The sequence below is a fragment of the Castor canadensis genome, chromosome 14 (genome assembly GCF_047511655.1).
Source record: "Castor canadensis chromosome 14, mCasCan1.hap1v2, whole genome shotgun sequence".
Taxonomy (NCBI): Eukaryota; Metazoa; Chordata; class Mammalia; order Rodentia; family Castoridae; genus Castor; species Castor canadensis.
Window position 1 is genome coordinate 62,809,221 of NC_133399.1, and position 17,761 is coordinate 62,826,981.

Consider the following 17,761-nt stretch of genomic DNA (forward strand, 5'->3'; position numbering starts at 1 on the left):
AAAATAAGGCGCTGGTCAGAAGTACGATGACAACGAAAGCCCTGTCCTGATCTCAGTTTTGTAATTCATCTGCTTTGCTCCCTTGCCTCAGTTTCTCCCTTTCGCAGTGAGCGTGAGAACGTGTGCCCAGCAAGTAGAGGCGGAACTATGGTCCAGGACTGGCTTCCTAAGGAGCTATAGAAATGCTAAACAGTAACCGATCTGGAGGCGGAACACAAATGTGGCACTGTTCCTTTTCCTCCCTGGCCGTGGCCCCTGCAGCCTCCGGGCGGCTCCCGGAGCCGCGCGCTCCTCTTTAGGCCGAGTCTCCCCAGGTCTGGGAAGGTGGAGGGGGGCTGGCACCCACTGTAGAAGATGCTCCCCCTTCCAGGGCAAGGGACAGTCCTGCAAATAATACCCGGGGGCAAGAGGAAGGCCCCTATTGGCCGGAAGGCAAGTGACGAACAGGGGGCGGGGCTTCCAGGGGGAGGGGCCGTGAAAAGGAGGGGGTGTGCGCCGCCGGGTGTCAGTTTTCCAAGTCCCAGGGCGCTCGCGTCTGCACTGTGGGATCTGAGCACAGTTTCCCGCTAAGGCTTCTCCCTCTGCTGGATGAGAGCTTCTGCGGGCCGGGCACCCTCGCGCCGCCCGGCATCTCCTCCAGCGCGGCCCTTCGTGCGTTTCCTCGGTGGTGCTCTGCTCCGGAAGACTTTCTGTTTGTTTGATTCCTCCTTCTCCCTCTTTGTTGCTCTGAAAACCGGCCTCGCCGCAGTCCCCCACTCCGGAGGGAGTTGGAATTCTCGAGAAAGGCGGCTGCCGCGCTCTGCACAGCCCCTCCTGCGGACCCGCCAGCCGGTGCGCCCACCCCGCCTGCCTTACCCGCCGCCTGCTTTCGTTCGTCGGAGGAAGCCAACCGAGACTTCATTGATGCACCCATTCCAGTGGTGTAACGGTGAGTCCCGGAGCGGGGAGGCGAGCGGGCTCTGGGATGGCCAGAGATGCCGAGGGGGGCGCACGGTTTGCCATCAGTCTGGGCTGGGTCTTTGCTCTTGAGCTAAGTTTTTCCTGCAGTGGGACGGCCGAGAAGGCGTCCTGGAGCCCAGCTCCGCTCTGCACAGCGCGGAATTTGAAACAATCCGGTTTAAGCTTGGGGACCTGGAAGGGTCTCCGAACGTGTGGCGGGCCAGGGGCGTGGGAGTCAAGGACTCCAGCCTTTGTGTGGCGGTTCGGCTCCTCTGCCTCCTTCCCCTGCCTTTGTGCGCTCAAACTCTTGTTCTTTGTTGTTGTGGTTGGAGGAGAATTAAATCCGCGCTCCGGCTAGGAGCTCCTAGAGGGAGCTCAAGTTCCCGGCCTGAAACTTTGCAGGCTATTTTAAATATGTATACAGTGCAGCGTGCGGGACGGGACGCGCGGGCGGCTTCCTCTCCCTTTGTTGCCTGCTAGGGGAACTTCGTGCCTCCGGAAGACGCTGGATTGAAGACTGTCGCTTTACCGAATTGATGAAGCCTCGCAGATACCTCGGCGTCCAGCTATCCCTAGGGTGCGGGCTGGCCTGGCAGGGTTTTTACTTTCTGGCCCCAAGGCCAGACCATGGAGTCTGCTCCCGATCCTAGGAGGAGTGACTGCACCTCCAGACCCAATCATCTCCATCCCGTGATGCTACTAACTGACTCCATCTCATTTTAGGCTTTGGGGCGGTTCAGGTGATACAGATTAGGCTTGGGTCTGGATTACTCGCCCATGGTACCGGAAGAAGGATCTTTCTGAGCGGGTCACCTCAAAACCTTAGATACGATACACACTCACCCCTCCCTCAGTGGTACTAGAGTCTGACCGCGTTTTTCTAAGATTTGGAGAGTTGCGGGGGAGGGCGGTGTGGGAAGCAGCTGGCCTTATTTTAAGTAAGGCAGGCTGGCTAGTTAGGGGGGAAAAAAATCCAGTCTTGAGAGTATACTTCTGCCAGATCTTGGATTAATTATTTCAAGAGGCTTTTGTTTTAAGGCAGGGTTTGGGCAGCATGTGTATGAGTGTCCCCCATCCCCCTTCTTCCTCCTTTTGCTAGTCGGATCTAATTCCCTGAAAATGAACCAAGCTGTGTAAGATAGGTGGGCCACGCGGGGTGGGGAGGCGCGGGAGGATGGGGGTTGAGGAAAGACCGTGCATCCCAGATGGGAGAGATTCCCGCTGGCTGGAAAAGAGAAGCAGTTTCCAGCTCCGCTGGTCTTTCTTGGCTTGTCCTTCTCTTACGTCATTCCTGCGCTCAGCCTGTCGGCTGAGATGAAACATTCTGATGAGAAGGCTTTCATAGGTTGGCCGAAACAATGGAACAGAGACTTAGGGAGAACTAAGGTCACTGTCACTTACACTAGTCTCTCTTCTGAGCAGCTCCCTTTCATATGAGACCTTAGACCTATGGAAGTCTTTCTCCCCAATTCTCCTGCTGCAGATTGAACCCAGAGCCTTGCTCAAGCTAAGTATATCTCTACCACTGAGCAACATCCCTACTTTCACTTCTTAAAGTGACTGACAGATCCTGGCCTTTAACTTTATTGACTTTTTTTTTTTTTTTTTTTTTAAACCCCTTTTGGAGCCCCTGTTTCCTGGGCCTGTTATTCTCTGACATTGTAAATTTTAGAGAAAAACTCCACTGTCTGCTTTTGGCCGGTGTATTACTTTCCATTTTTCTTTAATAGTACAAGTTGAGCATCCCTAATATGAAAATCTGAAATTCAAAATGCTGCAAAGTCCAAAGCTTTTTGAGTGCCGACATGATACCATGAGTGAAAATTCCACATCATGAAAGTTTCATGCACAAAATTATTTAAAACACTGTCAAAAATACCTTCAGCTGGTGGAGTGGTTCAAGTGGTAGAGTGCCTGCCTAGCAAGCATGAAGCCCTGAGTTCAAATCCTAGTACCACCACCAAAAAAAAAATACCTTCAGGCTATATGTATGTGATGTATATGAAATATAAATGAATTTTATGTTTAGACTTGGGTCCCATTCCCAAGACATCCCATTATGTACATGCAAATATTTGAAAGTCTGAAAGAAAAAAATCCAAAATCAAAAACACTTCTGGGGTCAAGCATTCAGGATGAGGGATACTGAAAACATAATACAAGCAAATGAACTGTCTCCTTGAAGCTCTTCCCACCTGCCTCCTTATTCATTCCATGATGTCCCCAGGGAAAGCCTCCAGGAGATGGAAAAGAGGAGATAAAGTGCTTCAGGATGCTGGGGCCAACACCTGCAGGGTACATGTGACCACTCTGCAATAGCTCTGCAAGTTCCTAGATGAGGAAACAAAGTGAGGTTCTTTAGACCCAGAACTTACCAGGATCCAACTAATGAAAGACACATGGAAGAGCACAGGCAAATGAGGTTGGGGGAGAAGCCCTCTTAAAGCAGCCACATTACTGTCGCATTGCAGCAGCAGTTGGTGTGGAGGCTGCTGGTGTCCGTGGTCCCATTGGCACTGAGTATGAAGTTTTCTGGAAGGGAAGTCCTGAGGCCCTTTACCAGTGTAGAATGAAGGTTGGCCCTCTCTAACATTTCCAAATGATGTCTTCCAGGAAAATTGATCTCTTTTGACCTGTGGAGAGCAAATATTTGAAAAGGACGGGGTAGTGAAAATGACTTTCTTTCTAACCCCTGCTGAAGCCTAGAAGCAAGAGGCTTCCTTTTGGGCAAAGCAAAGTTTAGTGGCTAATTATTTCTTTAATTTCCCCCTAATCAAAATATCCTTCAGAACAAGAACTTCTTTTGCTTTCTGTTTCCCCACAAGGTCTAGGTCAGAGCATAGAGCAGGCCTACAACAAGGCTTGTTGGCTGACTGATGATTTATTAGCTGAGGGCAGTTTCTGGGCAGTTTTCCCAAACATCAGTCTTCTTACTTTGAAGCAGAAGCTTTTGCCAAGAGGACCAGGTTGTTTTGAGAAAGTGGGGAGTTATTTATCTACTAACTAGTTATAGAGACAAGCCAAACACTAGTCTAGGCACTGGAGAATATATAGAAGTCCAAGTTGCTATCCTCAGAGCTTAGAGTATTCAGGCTTCTTAGGAGGACTGAACCTCCTTGGTGGTTCTCATTCTTATTCCCAAGATTATGCACAACCTCTACTACTTATATAGTGAATTTTTTTTTGTTTGTTTTTTTGGTGTGGTACTAAGGGTTGAACTTAACTGCTTATGGGAGTGTGCTAAGGTAGCAAAAACTGTTATATCTCTTCTTTCCTATATGGTAAGATCATCTAATCATTCTGTGCTCTTTTTGTTTGTTTTGTTTTGTCTTTGAGACAGGATCTCATTGTGAAGCCTAGGCTGGCCTCCAACTCGTGATCCCCCTGCCTCGGCTTCTCAGCTGGATCACAGGCTTGTGCCACCACCAGTTCTTCTATACTCTTTCATGCTTAATGTCAATCATAGTGCTTACTAATAATCAATGCATACTACATATTTGAGTCAAATTAAGTTGCTACTAGTGACAACTGGCCAATGTGAGACACTTACGAAGTGAACAAGAGCCAAAGCAAGTGATACAGGTCCCTGATGGTGTGGGAGTTCAACTATGATATATTGTAAGAACTTTTGTAAATGTCACGATGTGCCCCTAGTACAATAATAAAAATGATAATATTTTTAAAAAGGTTAAAAAGTGATACTGGTCCTGAGCACTATAGAATTTAGGCAGAAATGGATCATTGGAATATCACAAAGACCAGACCTGGTAGACTTCAGAGAGGGTGAGAGAGTTCTAGGCAGGGAAATCCCTGTAAACAAAGATATGGAGGAAGATGGGCAGGGTTGGACAAGAAGTATTAAGGAGATTGGCCTGCATGGGATTAATGTTGGAGAACGCTGAGTGGTACCTTGCAAAGATGCAGGGCACATTTTGGAAGGACTTGAATGCAACCAGGAGTTTGGAAAATGATAAATGGCGTGGGAGTAATGTGTAAGGTAATTAGAGAAGGAGTTAGAAATAGTGATGACATCAATTATGAGACAGTACAGGTAATGAGTGCGTGGAATAGGGTGTGGCAATTGAGTGGAACACAGTCAAGGAGATTTGGATGGAGGCTTATGGTCACCACTGTGACAGAATGCCTGATGTAAACAACTTAAGGCGGAAAGATTTATCTGAGCTCATAGTTTCAGTCTAACACATTGGGAAGGGCATGGCTTCACATCGTAGCAGACAGGAAGCAGAGAGCTAGAGAGGGGTCACCCCCAGTGACCTACTTCCTCCAGCTAGTCCCTACATCCCAGTTTCTAGAACCTTTCCAAAATAGCACCACCAAGCCAGGCACTGATGGCTCATGCCTGTAATCCTAGCTACTCAGGAGGCAGACATCAGAAGGATCACAGTTCAAAGTCAGCCCAGGCAAATAGCTTGTGAGACCCTTTCTTGAAAATACCCAACATAAAAAAAAACGGCTGATGGAGTGGCTCAAGTTGTAGAGCACCTGCCTAGTAAGTGTGAAGCCCAGAGTTCAAACCCCAGTCACCACCACCCCCTCCAAAAAAAAAAAAAAAACACCACCAGGGGACAAGTATTCAACACATTTGCCAGGGGCAGGGAAGTTCATATTCAAGCCGTGACACTGTGTCAGCATTGATTCCAGTCTTTTGAACCAGCCGTCTACTGAGTTGTGACAGCCCTGGTAATTACCAGGTTGAATTCTACTGTATAGTAACAGGTCCTGGCTTTTAACCAAGATGCCAGGAGAGTGCCTAGAACCTAAGACCTGAGTGCAGAGAGGCTTTTGGAGCATGACCTCCTTAGCTATTGGACTGTGGGTAGATTACTGAATTATTGAGTCTTTTCTCCATTGGTGTGGAAAGTGGCGCCTTACTGTGGCATGACAGAGATGAAACTGGAATCCTGGCGTGCCCCACAGTCTCAGCTACTCTGGAGGCTGAGGCAGGAAGATCACAGTTCCAGGCCAGCCTGAGCAACATAATGACACCATCTGTTAAATAAATAAATAACAAAAACCAAAGATAAAATTGAAAGCATGAAATGTGGTTGGAATGAGGCAGCAGGCCTCGTTAATCAGAGCCTCTTCCCTTTCTCACTGCCATGTTCAGCCTTTGCCTTTCTGTCAAGTCTGTTCTCTTTCCAGCTACAATATGGACCCTACTCATAGTTGGGGAGGCATAACAAGAAGAAAAATTTTCCTTAAAGGAATTTTTTTTTTTTTTTGATACAGGAGTAGCTCAGACTGGCTTCAAACTCAACACTCTCCTGCCTCTGTGCTGGGATTATAGGCGTGCACTACCAAACCCAGCTAAGAAAATCTTTCCTTATCTATCAGATTTTCTCTTTGTTTCTTGCCCAGAACCTGGTCACATGCCAGCTTCAACACCAAATCCTGGTAAGGGGGAGATGACTACAACAATTGGAGGCCACCAACATCTAGTCATGTGAGAAGGGAAGCCACCGGAGGCTAGCCATTGCCCTCAAACTATATGTGCAGAGGAATTCCTGAGTAGCTCATTGAAATGTCCATTCTGATTTATTTAGTTTGGGATAAGCCTGAGATTCTGCATTTCTCACAAGCTCCTGGTACTACCCACTGCCACTTTGGGACTGCATCTTGGGGCCTTGAGTAGAAAAGGACAGTTGACCCATAAGGGAGGCTGCAACTCCCGTCTCCTGCCCTCCTGTTCCCCTCCCCCATCACCACTTTCTGGAACACTGGCTGGGTCTTGGAGTGAACAATTTCTATTCTAGTCCTGGCACAGCTTGTCTTCTGAAGCAGGTGGTTTAATAATGACAAATGACCTTTGCAATTGCACTTTGCAATTTACAAAGCCTGTTTCTTAAGCCCTCATTTTCATTCCTCTCTATATTTTGCTAGTTTTTCTATGACAAAGTGAAGCCTAAAGAATTAAGATCTTAAAGGTCACAAGACTAGCTGGGGAGAGGTGGGCCAGAACCCAAATAATATGTCTACACACCTAAGGCTTTTCATTTTACTGCTGTACTCTGTGGGCTTCTTCTGCCAGAAGGAACTAAGGTTTACATTTTCTGCCCATTGCCTGAATCTTTGATCCCTTTAAGTACTTTGTATACCATTCCATTTCACAGATTGGTTAAATAATTTACCCAAGATCATGCAGCTGGGAAGGGTTAGACTGGAATATAAGCTCAAGCTACCTAATCAAAGGTGGAGGAGCCCCAGAGCCTGCCATTCCTGCAGGAATGTTAGTGTTCCGTCAGCCCCAGTGGTAAATGACTAACTCCAATAATATTATCTTTCCTCTTCCTTTGCAGGGTGTTTCTGTGGCCTGGGACTTGTTAGCACCAATAAGTCCTGTTCAATGCCACCCATCAGTTTCCAAGACCTTCCCCTCAACATCTATATGGTCATCTTTGGCACGGGCATCTTTGTCTTCATGCTCAGCCTCATCTTCTGCTGCTATTTCATCAGGTAGGTGGGTCCCTGCCTAATCTGGGGAGGGAAGCCAAGAGGGAGGAGGCCAGGGAGTAGAGGAGGCTGAGCAAGGGTCCTTCAGCAGAGCCTTGTGCTGGAGCTGCTGCTGGAAGGCCTTGGCTTAGCCTGCCCTTCTTTGGGCCCCTGAGGCTGGTGTTTCTATTTACATCAGCCTATCAAGTTGTCCCAGAGCAAATAAGGTCATAGAAGGTTGGACTACATCCCATGTCTTGGCCAGTTATTCTAAGCTTGCCTACTATGATTATCTGGCTGGGTAGTATACTTGGTGGTCCCTTAACTGATCTTGCTTCCCCACTCATGCCCCTCAGGTGGCCAGGAACAAGGGGCAACCAGTTACACCATCAGCAGGTTTCTTTGCCCTCTCAGAAAATCCTCTAGATGCTGATTAACAAGCTGATGACTAGAAAGATACTTATTGTTCTGCCTTGTAAGTTTTTATTTTTGAGAGTAGAAAAAGAAAATAGAAGAGAAGAATGATGGGGTAGCCATGCTCCAGGTACTGTTTACTGTCCTCCTGTTTAAGGACATGGGAACTGGTGGCTGTTTTCTACTAAAAATTTGGGTCATGATTGGTATTTAGAGTGGAAATCAAAGTAGTAGTTTTTCTGACAGGGCTGTGCTATTGGTATTGGGTGGGACTGCCTTGTACATTGGAGAGGGCTGACCATCCTTGGTCAGCAGAACATGTTAGTAATTTTTGGAGCTATTATGACAACTAGTCACCTGCCACACCACACACCTTATCAGATGCCAGGATATACATCAGCTGGGAGCTGATCAAATCATTTAAGAAAGTTAAGTGAAAGGAGTCCTTGTGCCCTACTGGGTAAGTGCTGCAGCTGGAATGCAGCTAGAGGGGAGGCAGACACTCATCTGCATTCTCTAAGGTTGGAAGATGAAGGAGATACCCACTCCTGCATTGCTCCCAAGTCCCAGTTGGCTATCGTGGGGCTCTTCTTCTTCAGAACCTTTCAAAACAGGTCCCTGGGACTTGAATTTTCCACTTAAGTCAACGCAGAGAAAATAGTGCTTTCTTTTCTTTCTTGCACAATTGTGTGTAAGATTCATATTTAACTGCTAAGTAGGAGTGAGGGTAAACTTGTGTATCTTTCCTTCCTTTCCTTTCCGCTTTCCTCTTTCTGTACCCTAAATTTACTCCCTCAAACTATTATGACTAGCAAGCTTTCCCCCACAAACCCCATATCAAGCAGTTCACTGACTTTCCCTGATAGCTGAAGGTAGACACATATCAAACAGCAGACTTTTAGGATGAGGCTGGGAGGAACCTGTAAAACCAACCCTGTTTGGTCCCTTTACACACACACACACACACACACACACACTCAAATAGCAAAGGTGGATAACAGAAGAAAATCCAGAGGCCACCACTCTGGCTAGGAAGTAGGTAAGTTAGGTGACCAGGATTCATTTCCTAAGGGTCAGTAATAGACGTGACCATAGATTTTCAGCTGGTCTTTGCCAAGGGCCTTCTTGTTTCCCAGGCATTATAGTCAGCATTTTGTAAATCATTTAACTGGCTTAATTCTCTGAACAGCCCTCAAGTTTAAGTATTTGTATAAATGAAGACATTCATGCTCAGACAGTTAAGGATTTGCCCAAGGTCATATATCCAGCAAGACGCTGAGGTGGGCTAATTTGGGAACAATTAGCTAGTCTTTCAGATTCCTTCCATATTTTTGCCTTTTGCCTAAAGTACTTCCCTTTACTTGCATGGAACTAAAGGAGCCACTGTGGCATCTGTGGCCACCCTCTTAGAGCTGGGCATCGGGATCCTGCAGAAGGCCAGGCTGGGGAGCTGAATATCACTGGTTCATTTCTCCTTGGCTGGAGCAAAATAACAGCAGTAATCACATGATACTAAAAGCTTTCCCCACTGTGGTTCTGTTCGGTGCCACCTGTCTCTTCTGCAGTAATCTGCTCCTTCATCACTCTGTCCTCTTCCTGTAGCTTGCCTGAAGCCCATTGACCCTGGAGTTTCATGGTTCCAGAAGCTCACTGGTATGTGATACGTGTGCCTATATATAGAAAGACACACAAGCACAGAAGCCACTTCCGCTCCCTGTTTCTCCGTTTCCTCCTCAGCCAAAATAGGCTCATGACCACTGCTCCTGACCCAGTGAGCTCATGGGCCAAGGCCAGCCTCCACTCCCAGCTGCCCCTTTCTCTTTCTCCCCCCAACCCTTAGAACTGACCTCTCCCCAACACAGGATGGAGGGGCCAGTGGAGTACAAATAGGCAGGAAAGGAACAATTATTTTCAGGACCTGGCTGCATTGTTTGTTCTAAAAGGGAAGAGAGGAAAGGGAGAGCCCGCTGGCAGTGGCTAGAAATGGTCTCATTGAAATTGGTATTTTTAGTTGCATTGCTCAGCCAACAGCTGAGAAGGCCACCTGTCCAAAGTTGGCTCTACATCCCCAGCTGGGATGGCCCAGGGTCTTTTTTTTCTGCTATGTTTTCCTTGCAACCTTTTCAGCCCATTTCATCATGATCTAATCCTTCCTGAGCTGAAATCTTTATGCAGGACAAAAGTACAGTTCTGAGGCCTTTCTCTATTCAGAGAATGCTGGAGGATTCCTGGGTAAGAGCAGACAGAAAAGACAGGGGAGGGTACCTTAGGCAACTAGAGCCTGGCAAGCAGAGAGGCCCTGCACATCTACACAGGTCTCGCCATGTTGCAGGCGAGGCAGTTGAGCCTCAGAAGCTGTGTGACATTCCCTCAGTCCCCCACACAGCATTCAAAATGGAGTGTAACTTAGTGGTAGAGGGCTTGTTTAGCATACATTCAATCCTCAGAACCAGAGAGAGGAGAGAGAGAGAAACCACACACAGGCCATTCACCACTTCCTTATTTACTCTAACTGTACCTCAGAATGAAGTAACAGTCTTTCTCCCTCAGAAGGCTGCTTTGAGCTTCCTGATAATAGGAACACAGCCTTCCTTCCTCAGCTTACTCAGTGTCACTCATGTAGCAGGTGGCTTGCTTAAGCGTTAGATGCATGCTTCTCTGCCCTCATTTGGAAGTTGAGAAAAAGACATGTGTGTTATATATGGAGATCTTTTCTGAGTCATGCGTAATGATGAACACCTGAAATCACAGTACTCAGGAGGATCTCAAGTTCAAGACCAGCCCAGGCTGCTCTATGAATAGCAAGACCCTATATCCAGAAACAAACAAACAAACAACAACAACAACAACAAAAAAACAACCTTTTCTGAATCAAGGAGTTCTCTACCAAGTTAAGAATGTGACAGTGTCATGCTAATGGGTGAATGCGTACAGGAGTAATGGGGAAAGGGAAGGAAACCCAAAACTTGAAAGTGTTTGATGTCCCCACTGTAGAGTAGCTAATACAGTAACCTTAAAGCACAGAGGTCAATATGGGAAAGTGATCAGGAACTAGTGAAAAGGTCAGGTAAAGATGAATCAATTCAGGTTGTAATACACTTGTGCATGGAAGCAATACAGATATATCTCTCGGTATAGCTATCCTTATCTCAACTAGCAAAAATGCTATGTCTTTCTTATTATTGCTTATGTCTGCGCTTCAACAAAACTGGAGAGAAGGGCCTAGAAGCGAGGGGTGTTGGGGGAGAAGGAGGGGCGGGAGCAGGGGGGAGAAATGGCCCCAACAATGTATGCATATATGAATAAATGAATAAACAATAAAAATTTTTAAAAATTTAAAAAAGAATGTGACAGTGGGAGCCCTACTTGGTCCTTTCACCCAACCCTGCAGTGAGCAGAAAGCACATGGTGCAGAGAAGGGGAAGGGGACAGTGACTGTGTGGCCCCAATTCCAAGTCCCTGGCAGGAATCCAGGTGGACTGGACTTTTCTCCCAGCTCCTGGAACTGAAGACCTTGCCAGGTCACATGACATCCTGTCAGGAAGGATGGAGGAGGCTGGTAGCCTGATCTCATCAGCTCTACACTGTGCCTCAGGCCTGGCCCACCTGCACCTTCTGTCTCTGCCACCACCCAGGGACAAGTTTCAGCCTCTCTTGATTTGAGGTTCTGTTTTTCTAACTCAGGCCAGCAATCGTTTTTTCTCTAGAGGCTTTTGGGGTCATGAGGTCGCTATCACAACCGCTCATCTCTTCTGTTAATGTGCCAAGGCAGCTGACAGAACACATAAACCGAGCACTGCTGTATACCAACATTTAATGGGCACTGAAATTTGATTATTTTTTTTTCCAGTGCTGGCAATGGAACCCAGGCTAAGCAAACACTCTAGCACTGAGATATTGCCCAGTCCTGGATATTTAAGTCATGAGATATAAATATTTTCTATTATTATTACTTTGTTTTTCTAAGACATTATTCTTTATTTGTATTTTTAACCATTGAGCGTGAAAGCCATTTTTAGCCTGAACCCTATAAAAACAGTTAGTGAGCTGGACTTGGCCCTCATTCAGCCCCTGCTCTAATTTAGTACGTTTATAATGGCTCCTTCCAATAACCCATGACTATGTTAGAAATAATTAGTGGGAGCTAGGGGTAGAGCTCAGTGGTACAGCCCATGCTTAGCATGCATGGGAACCTGGGTTCAATTCCTAAAGCTGAAAACAAAAAAAATGCTGAGAGAGAAAGCCCTATTAGGTTCCTTCTTAACTGCCATGTATAGGAGGCCATCTAAAGTTATCAGCAACTGAGCATTGTGGTATACATCTATAATCCCAGCATTCAGGTGGCTGAGGCAGATGGATTGTCAGTTCAAGGATAGCATGGGCTACAAAAAAACAAAAACAAAAGCAAACAACAACTACAAAAAACTGACTGCAGAATTCAGAGTGAAAGTTTCCTCCTAATGGAAATAGAAGGGCACAAAATCTCCACATAATTATGGTCTCAGCCATTTGTACAGTGAACCCATTCAGAGTCAAAATCTTAATGAAATGTAGGGTGTGTCCCAAGATAGATCACTCTTCCACTATGATGCGTACCACCTGATTGGGGGGCAGGTCACTTTCTGTGACGAAGAGGATGGGTTCTGTAATCACACGGAATTTGATTCAAATCCAGGCACTGCTACAATGAAGTTTGGGCAAATTGTTTAGCTTCTTGGGTTTCATTTTCCTCATTTATAAAAGGGCAATTGTCTTCCTCAACTTTCCTGAATTCAAGGAGAATGTATTTGACAGTGTCAGTATGTGAGCCACACAGCATGTACTTGGTGGGCCAGTATACATTGCTATTAGTAACAGCATACTGTGTTTTGGCTATTGAGACTTGAGCCACTGGCTTAAAATGAAAAGAGAAAACAAAGAAGGCGTCGTTTGTGCTGTTGGTCTGGCACTGAAGGCAACAGTGTGCTTTGGTTCCAGAACACTTGTATTCTCTGGGTGGAAAATTCCCCAGGGTCAACAGAAGCTTATTTATCTTGCTACCCTGACTTAATGGAAATACCCCTTTTAAGAATATATGAACCTGGCAACCGTGGATCACAACTGTAATCCTAGCTACTTGGGATGCTGAGATTGGGAGGATCACAGTTCAAGGCCAACCTAGGCAAATAGTTCAAGAGACGCCCCCCCCCCCCATCTCCAAAATCACCAGAGCAAAATGGACCAGAGGTGTGGCTCAAATTGTAGAGCACCTGCTTTGTAAACGTGAAGACCTCAGTTCAAACCGCAGTCTCATCAGGGAAAAAAAAAAAAAGAATATCTGTGTAATCTGGAGGCATGGCTCAAGTGGTAGAGTGCAAGCCCAAGTCCTGCGTTCAAACTCCAATACTGCCCTCTCACTAAGAGAGAATACCTGTATAACTCCCTGTGTATACTCTGTAAGCACATCATTGATATTTGGACACCTGAAGGAGTTTACCTACTTGGAAAGGGCAGCAAGAGTAAATTAACTCTTTGGGGTGCAGTGCTGGAGAATACTCCAGAATGTGTATGGGACCTGGCAGTAAATCAGTAAGAGTTTTAGTCCTTAATCCACTCTGGGTGGTTCCAACCACACCCATGGTATCTGTAGGACGAGCACCCTTCCTCACCTCCAGAAAAATGTCCAAGCATTCAGCCTGCCTGGCTGCTGTGGTCATCCTGTTTATGCAGAAGCAGAGTAACCAGCTTTCTCCCCTTTTTCTTCCTCAGCAAACTCCGGAACCAGGCACAAAGTGAACGATATGGCTACAAGGAGGTAAAATGCTGCCTCTTTCCCTGATCTTTCCTTGGCTACTGCCACTTGTCCTAAGGTGACAGGAAGGCAAGCCCAAGCTCCCCTGGCCTGAGCCCTTTTGGGCTCCCCACTGGGCCTCCCTGAGGCTAGACTACCTTCTGTCACTGTCCTCAAGTCAGGCTTGCCCCCAGGCCATCCAGAGCCCTCTGCCTTCAAGGGAGAGTGGAAGTATGAAGGCTGGGACTCCCTTCATTGGTTGATTCCTACCTGGCCCCTGTGGTTGGTGCTTTCAGACTTCATGCCTCCTTTTTCCTCCCCAGGTGGTGCTTAAAGGTGATGCCAAGAAGTTGCAGCTCTATGGGGTAAGTGTCCTGGGACAGTGTGCAGCAGCACGGCAGGTAAAGCAAACAGTGCTTTCTCCAGCTCTGGACCCTTTCCAGAATCTTTGTAGTCCCTGCTGTCATATCTCCTTTGGCCAAACAAAAGGGACTCATCCCAGCAGGTAATCATAAGGAATGTCTGGAGTTAGCTCAGGCAGCAAACAAAGGGATCACAAAAGGGTTTAGGTAGTGACACATGATCTCAGGAATCCTGCTGTGTTAGTCTCTAAGTGAAGGATGGTCACACCCACTCCATGCCATAGGCAGAGTTAAGCTAACTTCACGTGTTCAGCAACTTTCTCCTGGCTTTCACTGAAGAAAATAAAGTCATTTTGCCCATGTAGGCCCTGCCCTAACAGACTGAATCCACTGCAGTGGCTCTTGCCTTTTTCCTCTCCACCCCCCTCCCCAACACATACATCAATTCCTTGGGCCCTTAACTCTGACTTTTTTAATAGGCCATTTCCTGGTCCTGTCCCATCTATGCCTCTGAGGTCACCTAGCTCATTTCCCAAGTGTCCTGTCCAAAGCTCAGACATTCCTAAACAGAGAGTGTTTGTGGTTGTCTCGGTAGGTAGGATTCCAGCATCACCAAGCACCAGGCTGCCTAGACATGGTCTCGTTTCACTCTTAGTTTTGATGTCCACTATTATACCTCAAATTCATAAGCAAGTTCATGTGTCTCTTAAGCCTTCCTCTGTAAGAATAATTCTGCTAAAATCATGGAGGTTAACATATGGGGAAGTAAGTCTGGGTTTAAAGAATTTAACTGTGAGTGGGACTAAGAAAAAAAAAAAGAATGTAACTGACCACAACTGCCACACCCCCTTCATTACATCTAGCTATTACTGGATGCATTAAGCTAGAAAGGATTTTAAACTATTCCTAGAACGGCACTATTCACTGGAAACCTGTGTGATAATAGGGACGTTCTGTGTTCCAGTATGAAACCATTAGCCATGCATAGCTGATGAACTTGGGACATGTAGATAACTACCACTGGAGTGTGCGGGAGGAGGCCATGAATTCTATATTAAAGCAGCTCTGAGCCCATCAAGTGGGCATGAGCAAAAGTTTACTCTCCCAAACTGACAAAGTTTATAGATGAGAAGTTACCCTTGAAATTAAAAAGTGGCAGCCAAGGCCAAGGTGAACTGTGGGTTTGATCCCTTTATGAGTCTTGTGATAGATGAGTGTGTGAAGATGGCAACTCATGGACAGCAGAACAATATTGGAATAGAGTATCATGTTAGTGGCCTTGGCGTGATTAGAAATAATGGCTATTCACCTGGGTGCCAGTGGTTCATAGCTGTAATCCTAGCTACTCAGGAGGTAGAGATCAGGAGGATAGCGTTTCGAAACCAGCCTGGGCAAATAGTTCTAGAGACCCTATCGCCAAAATAACCACAGCAAAATGGACTGGAGATGTGGTTCAAGTAGTAGAGTGCCTGTTCCCTTACTAAATGGACTGGTTCACTATAATGTGAAACTTGGGTCTTGTACTTTAAAAAAAAAAAAATTGTGGTGCTGGGAATCAAACTCAGGGCTTTGTGGGTTCTAAGCCCACACTCTACCACTGATCTACACTCCTTGCCTGCATTTTTTATATTAAACTTTTTGTTAAATAAGCCTTGTAATAGTCCAAATAAATGAAGCTAGTGCAGCTGGGGAACTAATGTTCTTCTTATTTTTGGTTAATATAAATTTAAGCAGCCATGTGTGGTTAATGGCTAACATACTGTCAATGCAAATTTGTAAAACAAAGCTAAAGTTTCTCTGGCTGGTGGAGGAGCCTGGGCTGGAGCTTGGTTTTCTTGGCTGAGATGACATAATGGACACTTACGATGGTGAGGGAGCTGCTTCTCTGATCTCCTTTCACACACCCCCTTTCTCTCTGCAGCAGACCTGTGCAGTTTGTCTGGAAGACTTCAAGGGGAAGGATGAGCTAGGCGTGCTCCCCTGCCAGCATGCCTTTCACCGCAAGTATGTGGGCATGTGGAAGAGATTAATCAGCATCTTCTAGAACCTCCCAGTCCCCGCCACCTCCCATCGATGGCTTGCCAGTGATGCACTAGGTTCTATCCTGTCTGGACATTTAGCAATCGAGAGGGGTTAGGTTGAGGCAGGCCATAGGGATATTCTTGTTCTGAGAGGCAGCTGGAGCAGTCTGAGGTATCTTAAAGCTAACAGTTCTCTTTTTTTCAGGTGTCTGGTGAAATGGCTGGAAGTACGCTGCGTCTGCCCCATGTGCAACAAGCCCATTGCTGGTCCTACCGAGGCCACTCAGAGCATTGGAATCCTATTGGATGAGCTGGTGTGAATGAAGGCTGCCTCTACACAGAGGCTGGAGAAGACCTCTTGGTGTATGGATGCCTTGTCCCTCTGCACAGCTACAATGAACAAGACTGTTGGGTAGTGATGGTCATGTTCACCTGAAGGAGAGGGTGGTACAGGGCTAGGTTTCCACTAACAGGGAAAGACCCATTGCCAGACTTCCCCTGCCTTTTTGCCTCCCGAAGCCTCCTTCCCTGTTTCTCAGTACCCATTTCCTCACCCAGCCAGACCATTGCTCCCTGGTACTGGACTATCCACCTGCCTTGTTCCTGCTCTGGGAAAGAATCCATCCTTATCTAGCCATGAACATGGAACACCCCTTCAATGTTTCCTTCAAGAGGACAAGGTGCATTCACCTGGAAGGGAAGAGAAGATTCTCCCCCACCTACCAACCTCCCTCCCTGTCCCACTCTTTCCTTCCAGAGGAAGGTTAGAATGGAAAGAAGGAAAAACTAAGGAGCGAAGCACCTTCACAGGAGGCAAGGGAGACTCTGCATAAGTAGGGGAAAGCAGGGACCTACACAAGGAAAAAGTCAATGTTTACACGGGACCTACCAGAACAAAGGCTGGCCAGGGCTGGCTGACTACAGGGTGAGGGGCTGATCCCTTCCCCTGCTAGGATCTGAGGTGCTATCCACTCTCTCCCTCTCCCTCAGTTATTCTCAGTTAATCTCAGAGCTTCCTGTTCTATGTTGGGGCTTTGAGAGTCCCTCTAGAGGAAGGGCTTGTTCTACACGCAACTGATTCCTAGGAGCTTTTTCTAAAGGATCGAAAGGGGCCTGGGGACGGGTGTCTGGAGGTTACAGCAGCAACAGATATCTGCTTCCCCTTTGTAAATAGTATTTTTATACTTCATCCTCACCATCTCAGGCTTTTCACATGGGACCCCCAGAACAGAGCGGGTAGGAGTCTTCTCTTCCTCCCCAGAGTAGGTGAGGGTGGGAGAATGTTACTTATTTAAAGAAAATTAAATTTAATAACAAGTTTCTCTAACCAGATTTTGCCTGTGGTTGTGTCCTGTGCCTGTGAGCTTCTCTGCCAGGAGAGGGAACAAAGCTCACTAACTGCCTCTCCCTACTTCTACCCAAATGAGACATGTACACAGAGAGAAAGTCCTAAGCCTTATGAATAAAAAACAATAATAGATTATTACTTGTAGAACATACACTAGGTCTAACATTAATGTACAGTTAGATCTCATTAATCTTATTTCTAGAATGTTTTTAAAGAAAGTTGCCTCATGGAAGCTATGGGAAGTTTTCTAGATAACCCTGAGTGGAGTCATCAGTATCTGTCTTTATGGGGTCCTCTGCCCAAGGTACACCTGTTCTCACCACCTCATTCTTCACACTAAAGGGCAACCCTTGTTTCTCCTCAAAGTCCCCACCACTGCTTGCTGCTGCCAATGGTATAAAGCCTGATCTTCATCAGGGACACCACTTCCTCCTCTACCCCTGCTGGCTTGCTTTAG

The 17,761-nt window shown here is 46.5% G+C and overlaps 1 protein-coding gene across 1 annotated transcript; it reads left to right on the forward strand.

Annotated features, from left to right (window-relative positions):
* The first annotated feature begins 487 nt into the window (after positions 1–487).
* Rnf122 (ring finger protein 122) lies at positions 488–17,283 on the forward strand. Its single transcript, XM_020161662.2, has 6 exons — positions 488–928; positions 7,257–7,413; positions 13,552–13,597; positions 13,897–13,938; positions 15,857–15,939; positions 16,162–17,283. Exons 1-6 carry the CDS (start codon positions 589–591, stop codon positions 16,274–16,276), a joined length of 783 nt encoding a protein of 260 aa, XP_020017251.2. The 5' UTR covers positions 488–588; the 3' UTR covers positions 16,277–17,283.
* Positions 17,284–17,761: the final 478 nt, after the last annotated feature.

Excerpts from the sequence above, each read along its gene's own strand:
- Rnf122 (XM_020161662.2), top strand. The coding sequence starts at position 589 with ATGAGAGCTTCTGCGGGCCGGGCACCCTCGCGCCGCCCGGCATCTCCT. Across the intron at positions 929-7,256 it reads CCCATTCCAGTGGTGTAACG|GGTGTTTCTGTGGCCTGGGA; the intron begins GTGAGTCCCGGA and ends CTTCCTTTGCAG. Across the intron at positions 13,939-15,856 it reads AGAAGTTGCAGCTCTATGGG|CAGACCTGTGCAGTTTGTCT; the intron begins GTAAGTGTCCTG and ends TTCTCTCTGCAG.